At 46.1% G+C, this 16027-nt stretch overlaps 1 protein-coding gene across 1 annotated transcript; it reads left to right on the top strand.

Annotated features, from left to right (window-relative positions):
* The first annotated feature begins 1676 nt into the window (after positions 1-1676).
* Positions 1677-2570, top strand: LOC115198489 (uncharacterized). The gene is made up of 2 exons (XM_029760495.1): positions 1677-2147; positions 2291-2570. The coding sequence occupies exons 1-2, from the start codon at positions 1690-1692 to the stop codon at positions 2511-2513; spliced, it is 681 nt and encodes a 226-aa protein (XP_029616355.1). The 5' UTR covers positions 1677-1689; the 3' UTR covers positions 2514-2570.
* Positions 2571-16027: the final 13457 nt, after the last annotated feature.

Here is a 16027-nt window from a genome sequence, read left to right as displayed (position 1 = left end):
ACCGGCTACAGACTTGAAAGAGCTGGAAGCTAGCTAGCAGACTGGCTGCAGACTTGATAGAGTTCAGAGCTAGCTAGAAGACCGGCTACAGACTTGATAGAGCTGGAAGCTAGCTAGCAGACTGGCTGCAGACTTGATAGAGCTGGGAGCTAGCTAGAAGACCGGCTACAGACTTGATAGAGCTGGGAGCTAGCTAGCAGACTGGCTGCAGACTTGATAGAGCTGGATGCTAGTTAACAGACCGGCTACAGACTTGAAAGAGCTGGAAGCTAGCTAGCAGACTGGCTGCAGACTTGATAGAGCTGGAAGCTAGCTAGCAGACTGGCTGCAGACTTGAAAGAGCTGGAAGCTAGCTAGAAGACCGGCTACAGACTTGAAAGAGCTGGAAGCTAGCTAGCAGACTGGCTGCAGACTTGATAGAGCTCAGAGCTAGCTAGAAGACCGGCTACAGACTTGATAGAGCTGGAAGCTAGCTAGCAGACTGGCTGCAGACTTGATAGAGCTCAGAGCTAGCTAGAAGACCGGCTACAGACTTGATAGAGCTGGGAGCTAGCTAGCAGACTGGCTGCAGACTTGATAGAGCTCAGAGCTAGCTAGAAGACTGGCTGCAGACTTGATAGAGCTGGAAGCTAGCTAGCAGACTGGCTGCAGACTTGAAAGAGCTGGAAGCTAGCTAGAAGACCGGCTACAGACTTGAAAGAGCTGGAAGCTAGCTAGCAGACTGGCTGCAGACTTGATAGAGCTCAGAGCTAGCTAGAAGACCGGCTACAGACTTGATAGAGCTGGAAGCTAGCTAGCAGACTGGCTGCAGACTTGATAGAGCTGGGAGCTAGCTAGCAGACTGGCTGCAGACTTGATAGAGCTCAGAGCTAGCTAGAAGACCGGCTACAGACTTGATAGAGCTGGGAGCTAGCTAGCAGACTGGCTGCAGACTTGATAGAGCTCAGAGCTAGCTAGAAGACCGGCTACAGACTTGATAGAGCTGGGAGCTAGCTAGCAGACTGGCTGCAGACTTGATAGAGCTGGGAGCTAGCTAGCAGACTGGCTGCAGACTTGATAGAGCTCAGAGCTAGCTAGAAGACCGGCTACAGACTTGTGGAAGGGAAAGTTATGGATGCATGTGACCACCTAGCTTGCAAAACAGGCACTTTCCATGTACTTGACACTGTGAAATAAAATGTTACCAGGGTAGCTACGTGTGTGTTATTGTGCATTGTTATATCCATTGTTGAAATTATTGCATTTTACTACAGTGCTGCCAACATTTGAAGAAAGCTTGGAGTGAGATTTGCAATGTGAATTTCATCGCCACCTGGCACAACCCCTAGACAAGGGGTCTGGGTGTCCTCCCCCATGAATCTTTTACTGTTTTAAAGTAATTTCCTGCAATTCTACATATTTTGACATGAACCACAGGTCAGACATATTCAGGATGCTTTGAATATTAAATTAACACTCAAAATGTGATAACATTGTTACTTTGAGATTTTTGGAGGATGAAATTTGAAGAACGCAAATATTTTTGTTTACATATTTTTTTTAGGTGGTTTGACACTTTATTCAGACAGTAATGAAATGGGGAGACAGGCAAATGGGAGAAAGGTTAGAGTCAAGACTCTAACACCAGACGCTGAGAGAAGATAAGCTATCCCTGCACACATAAACTCTTCAAAAATGACACGTATAACGATGGACGACTTGTCTGTGAAAATAGTCAACGGACCACTCACCATACTAAACATCTTTGCAAACATATTTTTTGCTTTCTGCATGCTCTGTCCACCGCACGGCAGAGAGGGACTCAAACAGCCTGTGAAGTTACTGCTGGGATCTATGGTATTCTGTACCACTGTCTACCTGGTCTCTCTCATTGCAGCACAATGCTTGTGGATGGTTTCTGCCAGTTCTGAGTGTTTCTATGCTGCTTATCTAATAATGGTGTACATGGCAGCAACCAGCATGTCAACATCTTTATGGCTGAATTTCTTCTACTACACCCAGATCGTCCCTGCCCAGCGAGCTCTCTTCACCTGGGTGAAGAGGAACATCAAAAGCATCATCTACTGGGGCCTATTTGGAGACAGGATGTTCTTTATGTTTCAATTTGCTGTTAGGACTACAGGAGAATTCTATTCCTCTGGAGAGGGGCCTACCAATAGCACAGGTTTCACATCAATGAATGGCACTGCTAATGTCTCTCCCAAAAAGGTGCTGCTTAATAACACAACCGCATTAGCTAATGCCACTGATGCTGCCTCTCCAAAAGATGTCCATCTTGACCCATCAACAGCAAGTCTGTTTTTGGCCTCTGTGTGATGGTGGGGTCGAGCTGTGCCACGGTGTGCTACCTGCACAGACACATGAAGAGCATGAAAAAGAGTGGCAGCCCCTTCTCTCCCCAGTCAGATGAGGGTCACCATCGCTGGTATCCTGCAGGGAATTATCTTCCTCTTTACCGCACTGTGGATTTTCATTCATTACTCAAGCAAGGTTCTTTCCTCTACATACTTTGACGATAAAACCTTGTATACAGTAATCTCTATCTACATGTTCGGCATCGGTCAGGTTGTTTTCCGAGAGAGGGCAGCTGATATTTGGCTCAAAGCCCAACAGGCTGTAAAGTAATTGAAGTCATGAGGATGATACTAAGTTAAATATGAAACATAAGTCATTTAACACATTAAAGGGATAGTTCACTCAAATTGCATAATGGTTTCTCTACACTGTAAGCAGTCTATGGTTAAGGTAAGACAGTAATCCATTCTGTAACTTGTTTGTTTTTTACCTGGCCATCAATCCAAAAACCAATGCAAATTATTCCTTTAGCGTTTGTATTTTTGTAACCTTTGGCATGGCATGCTAAACTGAATTTTGAGGGAAAGGGCCGGTTCCACCATCATAGGATTATTGTAACACCATAACAGGTATACGAGTAAATGAAATACCATTTTACAACACCTGGATTTTGATTCAACTGGGCTCTATGAAACCAACCCATGATGTATAATTTAAATGCCTAATGCAGTCAAAAACTAGATTGTTCTGTGTTTTAAATATTTCCACACTCTGAGGTTGGAATAATACTGTAAAAAAATGAATATGCCCTTTTAGTGTATAAGCTGTTTGAAAAGACCTGAAATGTGACTTTTTTGGTGCGATGGAGTTTTGGCCTGCCTGTATTAAATTTGCATTAAGTAAGTTACTTAATACACCAATAAGCGTTTGATACCTCTACCAATAACAGCTAGTTTTCATATCCCCCTCTCTACTCAGACCACTCCCAGACAGTCCTAGCGAACATTTTGCTTGAGAAATTACTCTTTGCCAAGAAGCTATTTTTTGTTTCTTTTTTTTAACATTTTCATTGAAAACAATCACAGTAAGGTACTTAATTATTACCCTGAAATTATTTGATATTGAAATAAATAACGTGTAACGGCTGTTGTGAGAGAGAGAGTAGACCAAGGTGCAGCGGAGTTAGTGTTCATCATTATTTTAATTACAGAAAGAACACTATACAAAACAAAACAAGAAAACCGACAGCCAAACAGACCTGTTAGGTGCAAAACACTAACAAACAATTACCCACAAACCAAAAGGAAAAACATGCTCCTTGTGTGACTCCCAATCACCAACAACGAACTTCAGCTGTGCCTGATTGGGAGCCACACACGGCCCAAAACAAAGAAAAAGGAACATAGAACGCCCACCCAATGTAACACCCTGGTCTAACCAAAATAAAGAACAAAAACCCCTCTCTATGGCCAGGGCGTTACAGTACCCCCCCCCCCCAGGTGCGGACTCCGACCGCAAAACCTGACTCTGAAGGGGAGGGTCCGGGTGGGCCTTCTTACGGCGGCGGCTCAGGTGCGGGACGTGGCCTCTGCGCCACCCTCGGCGTCGCCCTCTTAGGTGGCGCACCTGGCCGTGCCGAAGGTCTGGTGGGCGACCCTGACTGCGCCCGGCTGGCGGGCGACCCTGGTTGCGCCGGCTGGCGGGCGGTGATGGTTGCGCCCGGCTGGCGGGCGGTGATGGTTGCGCCCGGCTGGCGGGCGGTGATGGTTGCGCCCGGCTGGCGGGCGGTGATGGTTGCGCCCGGCTGGCGGGCGGTGATGGTTGCGCCCGGCTGGCGGGCGGTGATGGTTGCGCCCGGCTGGCGGGCGGTGATGGTTGCGCCCGGCTGGCGGGCGGTGATGGTTGCGCCCGGCTGGCGGTGATGGTTGCGCCCGGCGGCGATGGCTGCGCCCGGCTGGCGGCGATGGCTGCACCAGGCTGGCGGGCGTCCCTGGCGGCACTGACCCAGGATTCACCAGGCTGAGGAGACATGTAAGAGACCTGGCCCTAGGCACAGGACTCACCGGGCGGCTCTGGACAGGCGGGCGGCTCCGGACTGGTGAGACCCACTGGAGGCCTAGTCCAAGGAGGCGGCACAGGAGAGACCAGGATGGGGAGACCCACTGGAGGCCTGGTCCGTGGAGGAGGCACAGGATAAACCGGGCTGTGGGGGAGCACTGGAGTTCTGGTACGGACGCTCTTTACCCACACTCCAGGCTGAATGCCCACTTTGGTCCGGCACGGGTGGAGAGCAGACATTGGGCGAACTGGACCCTCCCAGCGCCCTGGAGACACAGTGCGCAGAGCCGGTGCAGGATACCCTGGCCCGAAAAGGCACACTGGAGACCAGACGCGCTGAGCTGGCACAACCCGTCCTGGCTCGATGCCTGCCCTCGCATGGCACTTGCGGGGGGGCTGGTATGTAGCGCACCGGGTTTTGAACGTGCACTGGGGACACCGTGCGCTCCACAGCATAACACGGTGTCTTACCAGTACCACGCTGCTTCCGGTAAGCACGGGGAGTTGGCTCAGGTCTACCGCCTGACTCCGCCAATCTCCCCGTGTGCCCCCCCCGCTGCCTCTCGTGCCTGTTGCGCTCTCTCTCCTCATACCAGCGCCTCTCAGCTATCGCTGCCTCGATCTCCCACTGCGGGCGGTGATAATCCCCAGCTTGAGCCAATGGTCCACCTTCGTCCAGTAATTCCTCCTATCTCCAGGAATCCTGAACGATCCTCTCCAAAGTCCATACTATTCTCCTGGTGCCTCGCCTTCCTCTGCTGCTGCTTGGTCCGTTTTTGGTGGGTAATTCTGTAATGGCTGTTGTGAGAGAGAGTAGACCAAGGTGCAGCAGAGTTAGTGTTCATCATTATTTTAATTACAGAAAGAACACTATACAAGAAAACCAACAGCCAAACAGTCCTGTCAGGTGCAAAACACTAACAGAAACAATTACAAACAAAACCGAAAGGAAAAACATGCTCCTTATGTGACTCCCAATCAGCAACAACGAACTTCAGCTGTGCCTGATTGGGAGCCACACACACACACGGCCCAAAACAAAGAAATACAAAAACATAGAAAAAGGAACATAGAACGCCCACCCAATGTAACACCCTGGCCTAACCAAAATAAAGAACAAAAACCCCTCTCTATGGCCAGGGCGTTACATAACGGCTGAATTGGACCTTTAATGAATAATATTTTTTATTTTGTTTAACCTTTTATTTAGGCAGGGGAGTCCTGCATGACAATACCAAAAAATTACACAGTGAAGGCAGGACCATAGGAAACACCAATGAAAATACGAAACTCATACTCTTAGATAAACTGCTTTCTCTTGCACTCAAGATGAGTCATAGGGTATGAGTTTCTTTTTTCCATTTTGTGGTTTCTGTTTGTTCCCTTTGTTTACCATCTGTCTGAGATGCAAACAGGTTGTGGTACGTTTGACCATGTCTACATGTCCCTTTCTGTTTTCCATATTTAAAGTTCTTCAGTTAGACCTATGAGCACAGATATTTTACTTCAACAAAAGTAATGCAAATTCTATCTTTTAAACCTTCATCATATTGTTTTGCACTTTTTCTTGTGTGCAATTTTTTATAAATATGACATTGTATTTACTTAAAGAAATAGCTAGTATGTTGCCTGTATTTTGACTTTAGGCTGATGGAGACTTCCTTATAAGCACATTTATGCTTAAGTGGATGTCACACCCTGGCCATAGAGAGGGTTTTTATTCTCTATTTTGGTTAGGCCAGGGTGTGACTAGGGTGGGCATTCTATGTCCTTTTTTCTATGCTTTGTATTTCTTTGTTTTGGCCTGGTATGGCTCTCAATCAGGGACAGCTGTACATCGTTGTCGCTGATTGGGAGCCAAACTTAGGTAGCCTGTTTTCCTTTGGGGTTTTGTGGGTAGTTGTTTTCTGTCTTCACTTGGCAGAACTGTTGGCTTTCGTTTTCTTGTTTTATTTAAAGTGTCATTAAAGTTAATATGAGCACTTACCACGCTGCATCTTGGTCCCCTCTGTCAGACAATCGTTACAGAGGAGCAATTTGAATTTTTTACATTTACATTTAAGTCATTTAGCAGACACTCTTATCCATTTACATTTTACATTTTAGTCATTGAGCAGACGCTCTTATCCAGAGCGACTTACAGTAGTGAATGCATACATTTCATTTCATGCATTTATTTTCTTTTTTTGTACTGACCCCCCGTGGGAATCGAACCCACAACCCTGGCGTTGCACACACCAATCCAGAGCGACTTACAGTTTGTGCATTCATCTTAAGATAGCTAGGTGGGACAACCACATATCACAGGCATAGTAAGTACACTTTTCCTCAATAAAGTAGCTATCAGCAAAGCAGCAAAGTCAGAGCTAGAAGGATGGGGGGGATTATTTAAGATACTCTTTGAAGAGGTTGGGTTTCAGACACTTTTGGAAGATGAGCAGGGACTCTGCTGTCCTAGCTTCAGGGGGAAGCTGGTTCCACCATTGGGGTGCCAGGACAGTAAAGAGCTTGGACTGGGCTGAGCGGGAGCTCCCCTCCCGTAGGAGTGGGAGGGCCAACAGACCAGCTGTAGCAGAACGGAGTGCTCGGGTTGGGGTGTAGGGTTTGAGCATAGCCTGAAGGTAGGGAGGGGAACTTCCTATTGCTGCTCCGTAGGCAAGCACTATGGTCGTGTAGTGGATGGACATACGGAGGACATACTTACTTCACATTGCATAATTCAATTGGACGATGATACTCAAACATATTCAAATGTTCCAACAACCCCTGGGAGCCTTACACTTTAAACATAAGTTGCAATGTTCTCGATTGAATGACTGACACTTTTAAAGTGTTAAGTGTTCATTCAAAACTATTTCAGATGGGTCCATGTATACATTTTAAAGTGTTGAATTTAACACAGTGGGAGTTAAAAATTACTAAAGAGGATTGGCTGTATATATCATGGTACCACTGGGAGTTTAACGTCAATAAAGAGGTTTGGTTGTGCATATCATGGTAACAGTGGGAGTTGAATATCACTGAAGAGGATGACTGTCTGTATTTGTATTTATTTTGGATCCCTATTAGCTGCTGCCAACAAAACATTAAGACAGTAATATACATTATAATACAATTTCTAAGCATTAAAATACATTTTACAACAGATTTCACAATTCATTAAGTGTGTGCCCTCAGGACACTACTCTACTACTACACATAATCCAGGTGTGTATGTTATGCTTGTGTTTGTACCCGTGTGTGACTTCACGGTCCTCGCTGTTCCATAAGGTGAATTTTTATCTGTTTTTTTTTAATCTAATTTTACTGCTTGCGTGAGTTACTTGATATGGAATAGAGTTCCATGTAGCCATGGAACTTCCATGTAGCCATAGTCTGTTCTAGCTACGGGGACTGTGAAGAGACCTCTGGTGGCATGTCTTGTGGGGTATGTGTAACAGTATAGCTTCCGTCCCTCTCCTCGCCCCAACCTGGGCTCGAACCAGGGACCCTCTGCACACATTAACCACTGACACCCCACGAAGCATCGTTACCCATCGCGCCACAAAAGTCGCGGCCCTTGCAACGCAAGGGGAACAACCACTTCAGGTCTCAGAGCGAGTGACGTCACCGATTGAAACGCTATTAGCGCGCACCACCGCTAACTAACTAGCCATTTCACATCGGTTACATATGCATAGTGTCCGAGTTGTCTGCTAGTAGTTTAAATAGACAGCTCGGTGCATTCAACATGTCAATACTTCATACAACAACAAGTAGTGATGAAGTCACTCTCTCCTCTACTTTTAGCCATGAGAGATTGACATACATATTATTAATGTTAGCTCTACATGTACATTTAAGGGCCAGCCGTGCTGCCCTGTTCTGGGCCAGTCTTTGTGGCAACTGACCACACGACTGGGCAGTAGTCCAGGTGTGACAAAACTATGGCCTGTCGGACCTGGCTTGTTGATATTGTTGTTAAGAAGGCAGATCAGCGCTTTATTATCGACTGACCTCTCCCCATCTTAGCTACTGTTGCATCAATACTGTATGTTTTTACCATAACAGTTTACAATCCAGGATTACTCCAAGCAGTTTAGTCTCCTCAACTTGCTCAATTTCCACATTATTCCTTACAAGATTTAGTTGAGGTTTAGTGAACGATTTGTCCCAGATGCTTTCGGTAAGATGGCGCCGAAGAAGAAGGCAGAAGTTTTACGTGCCTCCAGCCGATTGTGTTTTTTTGTTTGTTTATTTGTGTTGTTTGTAAGTTATTTTTCAAATAATTTTGTACATAATGTTGCAGTTACCGTCTCTTATGACCGAAAATAACTTCTAGACATTAGGACTGCGATTACTTACCATGGACTAGCAAAATATTTTTTTTCCTTTTACGACTCTGACAAGCCCGACTCGAAGGATATACTGCTTCCTCGGGAACAGGCCCTGATCCCCGTGATCTGGGTGAAGAGGAGGCGGAGAAAGAAGGGCAGAAGGGCGGGCTGCCTTCTGAGAATTTGTAGGCAAACGAATAAACCCCCACTTCCCTCCATTCTGCTAGCAAACGTGCAATCCTTGGAGAATAAAATTGACGATTAAGACGAAGATTAAACTACCAACGGGACATTACAAACTGTAACATCTTATGCTTCATGGACTTTTTTACATTTACATTTACGTCATTTAGCAGACGCTCTTATCCAGAGCGACTTACAAATTGGTGCATTCACCTTAAGAACTGAATGACGACATTAACATACAGCTGGCTGGTTATACAATGTACCGGCAGGATAGAACAGCGACATCTGGTAAGACAAGGGGCGGCAGACTATGTATTTTTGTAAATAACAGCTGGTGCACGATATCTAAGGAAGTCTCGAGCTATTGCTTGCCTGAGGTAGAGTATCTCATGATAAGCTGTAGACCACACTACCTACCGAGAGAGTTTTCATCTGTATTATTCGTAGTTGTTTACATGCCACCACAGTCAGAGGCTGGCACTAAAACAGCATTGAATGAGCTGTATTCCGCCATAAGCATACAAGAAAACGCTCACCCAGAGACGGCGCTCCTAGTAGCCGGGGACTTTAATGCAGGGAAACTTAAATCCGTTTTACCAAATTTCTATCAGCATGTGAAATGTGCAACCAGAGGAAAAAGAACTCTGGACCACCTTTACTCCACACATAGAGACGCATACAAAGCTCTACCTCGCCCTCCATATGGCAAATCTGACCATAATTCTATCCTCCTGATTCCTGCTTGCAAGCAAAAATTAAAGCAGGAAGCACCAGTGACTAGATCAATAAAAAATTGGTCAGATGAATCAGATGCTATGCTACAGGACTGTTTTGCTAGCACAGACTGGAATATGTTCCGGGATTCCTCCGATGGCATTGAGGAGTACACCACATCAGTCATTGGCTTCATCAATAAGTGCATCGATGACGTCGTCCCCACAGTGACCGTACATACATACCCCAACCAGAAGCCATGGATTACAGGCAGCATCCGCACTGAGCTAAAGGCTAGAGCTGCCTCTTTCAAGGAGCGAGAAGCTTATAAGAAATCCCGCTATGCCCTCCGATGAACCATCAAACAGGCAAAGTGTCAATACAGGACTAAGATCGAATCGTACTACACCGGCTCTGACCCTCGTCGGATGTGGCAGGGCTTGCAAACCATTACAGACTACAAAGGGAAGCACAGCCGAGAGCTACCCAGTGACACAAGCCTACCAGATGAGCTAAACCACTTCTATGCTCGCTTCGATGCAAATAACACTGAAACATGCATGAGAGCACCAGATGTTCCGGAAAACTGTGTGATCACGCTCTCCGCAGCTCATATGAGTAAGACCTTTAAACAGGTCAACAAGGCCGCAGGGCCAGACGGATTACCAGGACATGTACTGCAAGCATGCGCTGACCAACTGGCAAGTGTCTTCACTGACATTTTCAACCTCTCCCTGTCCGAGTCTGTAATACCGCCATGTTTTAAGCAGACTACAATAGTGCCTGATCCCAAGAGCACTCAGGTAACCTACCTAAATGACTACCAACCCGTAGCACTCACGCCTGTAGCCATGAAGTACTTTGAAAGACTGGTCATGGCTCACATCAACACCATCATCCCAGAAACCCTAGACCCACTCCAATTTGCATACTGCCCCAACAGATCCACAGATGATGCAATCTCGATTGCACTCCACACTGCCCTTTCCCACCTGAACACCTATGTGAGAATGCTATTCATTGACTACAGCTCAGTGTACAACACCATAGTTTCCTCAAAGCTCATCAATAAGCTAAGAACCCTGGGACTAAACACCTCCCTCTGCAACTGGATCCTGGACTTCCTGACGGGCCACCCCCAGGTGGTAAGGGTAGGTAAAAACACATTCGCCACGCTGATCCTCAACACAGGGGCCCCTCAGGGGTGCTTGCTCAGTCCCCTCCTGTACACCCTGTTCACTCATTGCTGCACGGCCAGGCACGATCCAACACCAGACCATCCTGACTGGTTGAATCACTGCCTGGTATGGCAACTGCTCAGCCTCTGACTGCAAGGCACTACAGAGGGTAGTGTGAATGGCCCAGTACATCACTGGGACCAAGCTTCCTGCCATCCAGGACCTCTATACCAGGCAGTGGAAGGCCCTAAAAATGGTCAAAGACTCCAGCGGTACCGGTTGTTTTTTTCTTTGTGTTATCTTTTACCAGATCTATGGTGTTACATTCTCCCACCTTCCTTTCACAGTTCCACAAACTTAAAAGTGTTTCCTTTCAAATGGTACCAAGAATATGCATATCCTTGCTTCAGAGCCTGAGCTACAGGCAGTTAGATTTGGGTATGTCCGTTTAGGTGAAAATTGAAAAAAAGGGGGCGGATCCTGAAGAGGTTTTAAGGTAGTCACGAGGTATTGCTCACCTGAGGTAGAGTACCTCATGAAAAGCTATAGACCCCATTATCTACCAAGAGAGTTTTCATCTATATTTTTTGTAGCCATCTATTTACCACCACAAACAGACGCTGGCACTAAGACCGCACTCAACGAGCTGTATAAAGCCATGAGCAAAAAAGAAATGCTCATCCGAAAGCAGCCCTCCTAGTGGCTGGGGACTTTAATGTAAGCAAACTTAAATCGTTTTAAGTCATTTCCATTAGCATGTCACATGTGCAACCAGAGGAAAACATTTTTAGACCACCTTTACTCCAACACACAGAGATGGGTACAAAGTTCTCCCTCGCCCTCCTTTTGGAAAATCTGACCATAATTCTATCCTCCTGATTCCTGCTGCTTACAAGCAAAAACTAAAACAGGAAGTTCTAGTGACTCGCTCAATACGGAAGTGGTCAGATGACACGGTTGCTATGCTACAGGACTGTTTTGCTAGCACAGACTGGAATAAGTTTCAGGATTCATCCAATGGAATTTAGGAGTATAACACCTCAGTCACTAGCTTCATCAATAAGTGCATCGATGATGTCGTCCCCACAGTGACCGTACGTACATATCCCAACCATAAGCCATGTATTACAGGCAACATCCTCACCCGAGTTAAAGGCTAGAGTTGCTGCTTTCAAGGAGCGGGACTCTAATCCTGATGCTTATAAGAAATACCTCTATGACCTCAGATGAACCATCAAACGGGAAAAGCGTCAATACAAGACTAAGATTGAATCCTACTACACCGGCTCTGACACTCGTCGGATGTGGCAAGGCTTGCAAACTATTATGGACTACAAAGGGGGAAACCCAGCCATGCTGTCCAGTGACGTGAGCCTACCAGATGGACTAAATGCCTTTTATGCTCGCTTCGAGGCAAGCAACACCGAAAAATGCATGAGCGCACCAGCTGTTCTGGACGACTGTGTGATCACGCTCTCCGTAGACGATGTGAGCAAGACCTTTAAACAGATCAACATTCGCAAGGCCGAGGGGCCAGACAGATTACCAGGACATGCACTCAGAGCATGCGTGGACCACCTGGCAAGTGTCTTCACTGATATTTTCAACCTCTCCCTGACCGAGTCTATAATACCTACATGTTTCAAGCAGACCACCATGGTCCCTGTGCCCAAGAAAGCGAAGGTTACCTGCCTAAATAACTACCACCCCATAGCACTCACGCCTGTAGCCATGAAGTGCTTTGAAAGGCTGGTCATGGCTCACATCAACACCATCATCCCAGAAACCCTAGACCCACTACAATTTGCATACCGCCTCAACAGATCCACAGATAACACAATCTCAATCGCACTCCACACTGCCCTTTCCACCTGGACAAAAGGAACACCTATGTGAGAATGCTGTTCATTGACTACAGCTCAGCGTTCGACACAAAGCTCACCACAAAGCTCATTACTAAGCTAAGGACCCTGGGACTAAACACCTCCCTCTGCAACTGGATCCTGGACTTCCTGACGGGCCGCCCCAGGTTGTAAGGTTAGGCAACAACACATCTGCTACGCTGATCCTCAACACGGGGGCCCCTCAGGGGTGTGTGCTCAGTCCCTCCTGTACTCCCTGTTCACCCACAACTGCGTAGCCAAGCAAGACTCCAACACCAACTCCAACACCAAGTTTGCTGATGACACAACGGTGGTAGGCCTGATCACCGACAACGATGAGACAGCCTATAGAGAGGATGTCAGAGACCTGGCAGTGTGGTGCCAGGACAACAACCCCTCCCTCAACGTGAGGGAAACAAAAAAGATGATCGTGGACTACAGGAAAAGGAGGGCCGAACACACCCCCATTCACATCAACGGGACTGTAGTGGAGCTGGTCGAAAGTTTCATTTTCCTTGGTGTCCACATACCCAACAAACTATCATGGTCCAAACACACCAAAAAAGTCATGAAGAGGGCACGACAATGCCTTTTCCCCCCCGGGAGACTGAAAAGACTTGGCATGGGTCCCCAGATCCTCAAAAAGATTTACAGCTGCACCATCGACAGCATCCTTACTGGTTTCATCACCGTCTGGTATGGCAACTGCTCGGCATCTGGCCGTAAGGCGCGACAGTTGGTAGTGCGTACAGCCAAGTACATCATTGGGACCAAACTTCCTGCCATCCAGGACCTATATACTGAGCGGTGTCAGAGGTAGGCCCAAAGAGTGGTCCACGACTCCAGTCACCCAAGTCATAGACTGTTCTCTCTGCTACCGCACGACAAGCTGTACCGGAGCACCAAGTCTAGGTCCGCAAGGATCCTTAACAACTTCTACCCCCAAGCCATAAGACTGCTGAACAATTAATTAAATGGCCACCCAGACTATTTGCATTGGCCCCCCTGCCCCCTGTTTTTACACTGCTGCTACTCGCAGTTTATTATCCCCGCACACTCAGTACTGGTACCCCCTATATATAGCCTCATTATTGTTATTTTATTGTGTTATTTTTTACTTTACTTACTGGGACAGTGCACATTTTCTGCAGCATTATGACAACTCAGTGACACAATGGTAGGGATTATCTGAGCAGGGCTTGGGTCATTGATAAGTCATTGTATCAATGCAGTCTTGAAATGTGTGGACAGAGTCCAGCAGCCAAGATTATTTGGATGAACTCTGTCATTCCTGTAGAGCATCTTTTGTTTCCAGGTGTCCAAGTTATCTATAAAAGTTATGCCAACAGGGCTACAATAATATTTTAGCCAGGTGTAAGGCCAGAAGCCTGCTGAATCTTTCACAGCTGCATCCCAACAATGGTACCAGGCCTGAAATAATTGGCCGCTTTTGGAATCTTTCAGTGCTAGAATCAGTTCTTTAAAATCCATTTTCAGCAGTTCCAAGCTAGCCCTCCTAATGTCGTTTGACCCTACATAGACTACGACAGCATCAGACCCTGGCATTTGTCGTAGAACGGTTGGAAGCAGCCTTGTAATGTCCTGTACTCGTGCCCCAGGATAGCACAGGGTTTTTACCCTGGGAACCGAGATGTTTTCACCATAGAGCTGCCGATGACAACAGCTGGTGCAAAGGCTGAGGAGGTGCGGTTGCTCTTTCGCTTCGAGTGGCCTCGCAGACCCGCCGAGGATCGATGAGCGGTGAGGCCCGATGGACCCGAGCCAGCTGTAGAATCCAGAACAGAGGACGAAGGCCAGGTAACACCAGATCTGATCTTGAAGCGGAAGCCCCCTGGAATGAAGGAGTCGGAACCTCTGGATCAAGGGAGTATATTATGGTAACAGTGGGAGTTAAACATCACTAAAGAGGTTTGGCTGTGTACATCATGGCAATAAACTAAAGTAGGGTCAGTAGACACAGGACTTTCATGTTAAGTAGCCTTTATGAATATTCACCTGTAAAGTTTTCTATATGACCTGTGGAAAGACAGACAGACAGTGCAGGATGTCTATGACGGCCCATGCAATGGCATGCAGCATTGGCCTGTTCAGTCAGTGTGCCAAAGCTGTCAGTGAGATCGGCAGACATCTTGTCCCCGGCACCCTCGCTCCTGCTGAGGTAGCACATGGGACAAACACACACTTACAATGTGATGTGAAATGTGATCTACTAGCTAGTCATTGGTGGGGCTGTTCGTGCTCATAATCTGCTATGGGTGTAAATGACTAAACAAGAATCTCACAGTTAAACTGCCTGTATACAGTTAAACTGCCTGTATCCCTGTACTTGACACTGTCAAAAAGAATGTTAACAGGGTAGCTAACTGCGTTGTGAGTTTTTTGTCCATTGTGAAAATGATCACACTTTACTTACGGGATCGGTGTCCCTAAACTGAGACAGTTGATGCGCAATATGCAAAAATGTGACTAGAAAACATTGTTAACAACAGCCAACTTTCCGGGACATAGACAATTCTTACATGAAAAGCTTAAATTATTGTTAATCTAACTGCAGTGTCCAATTTACAGTAGCTATTACAGCAAAAAAGATAGCATGCTATTGTTTGAGGATAGTGCACAACAACAAAACACTTTTATCACGGCAACTGGTTTGATACATTCACCTCTGAATGTAAATAATGTACTTACATTCGGTAATCTTGCTCTGATTTGTCATCCTGAGGGTCCCAGAGATAAAATGTAGTATAGGTTTGTGTGAAAAAAAAAAAAATGATATTCAAATGTGGATCTGGGTTCTACAGTTTGACCCCACTGCTGTCTCTGGCTCCGTCCGGCCATCTAGATGTGTGAAGGTTAGTGTTTTTTCTGTAGGGAAACTGATGATCCATCATATATGACATTCCTGGGAGTGTGTAAACAAATAGTTATGTAATGTATAAGTTAACCAATTTGTCACATCTGGGCAAACTCCTGGCAGACTTGATACAAAATATACAAAATATTGTGTAGTGATATAAATATTCACTGGCTCACTCTGAAACTTTGCATACAAAATGATTAAAAAAAAAAAATGTCCGATCCTGAAGAGGTTTTAATTAAAGCCAACAAATACCTATTTAGTATTTTATAAATAAGTGAACTCCTTTACTTAAGCAAACAAAAACACATGCATAATGTTTCATAGAGCATCATAAATTATGTATGAAGTCTATTATAAGACGCTTTATAATACCCTTGTGGCATAGTGCCTTATAAGCATTATGCAACCTGTGACAGACCCATTTTCTGATCAGGACGGCTAAGTTCTCCGGGCATATGATGCATTACAGCAATGTATTATGAGGATGATCTAAATACTTATAATACATAGTATTAT

The sequence above is a fragment of the Salmo trutta genome, chromosome 1 (assembly GCF_901001165.1).
Source record: "Salmo trutta chromosome 1, fSalTru1.1, whole genome shotgun sequence".
NCBI lineage: Eukaryota > Metazoa > Chordata > Actinopteri > Salmoniformes > Salmonidae > Salmo > Salmo trutta.
The sequence above is the reverse complement of the archived record's forward strand: the minus strand, read 5'-3'. Positions and strand labels throughout refer to the sequence as shown.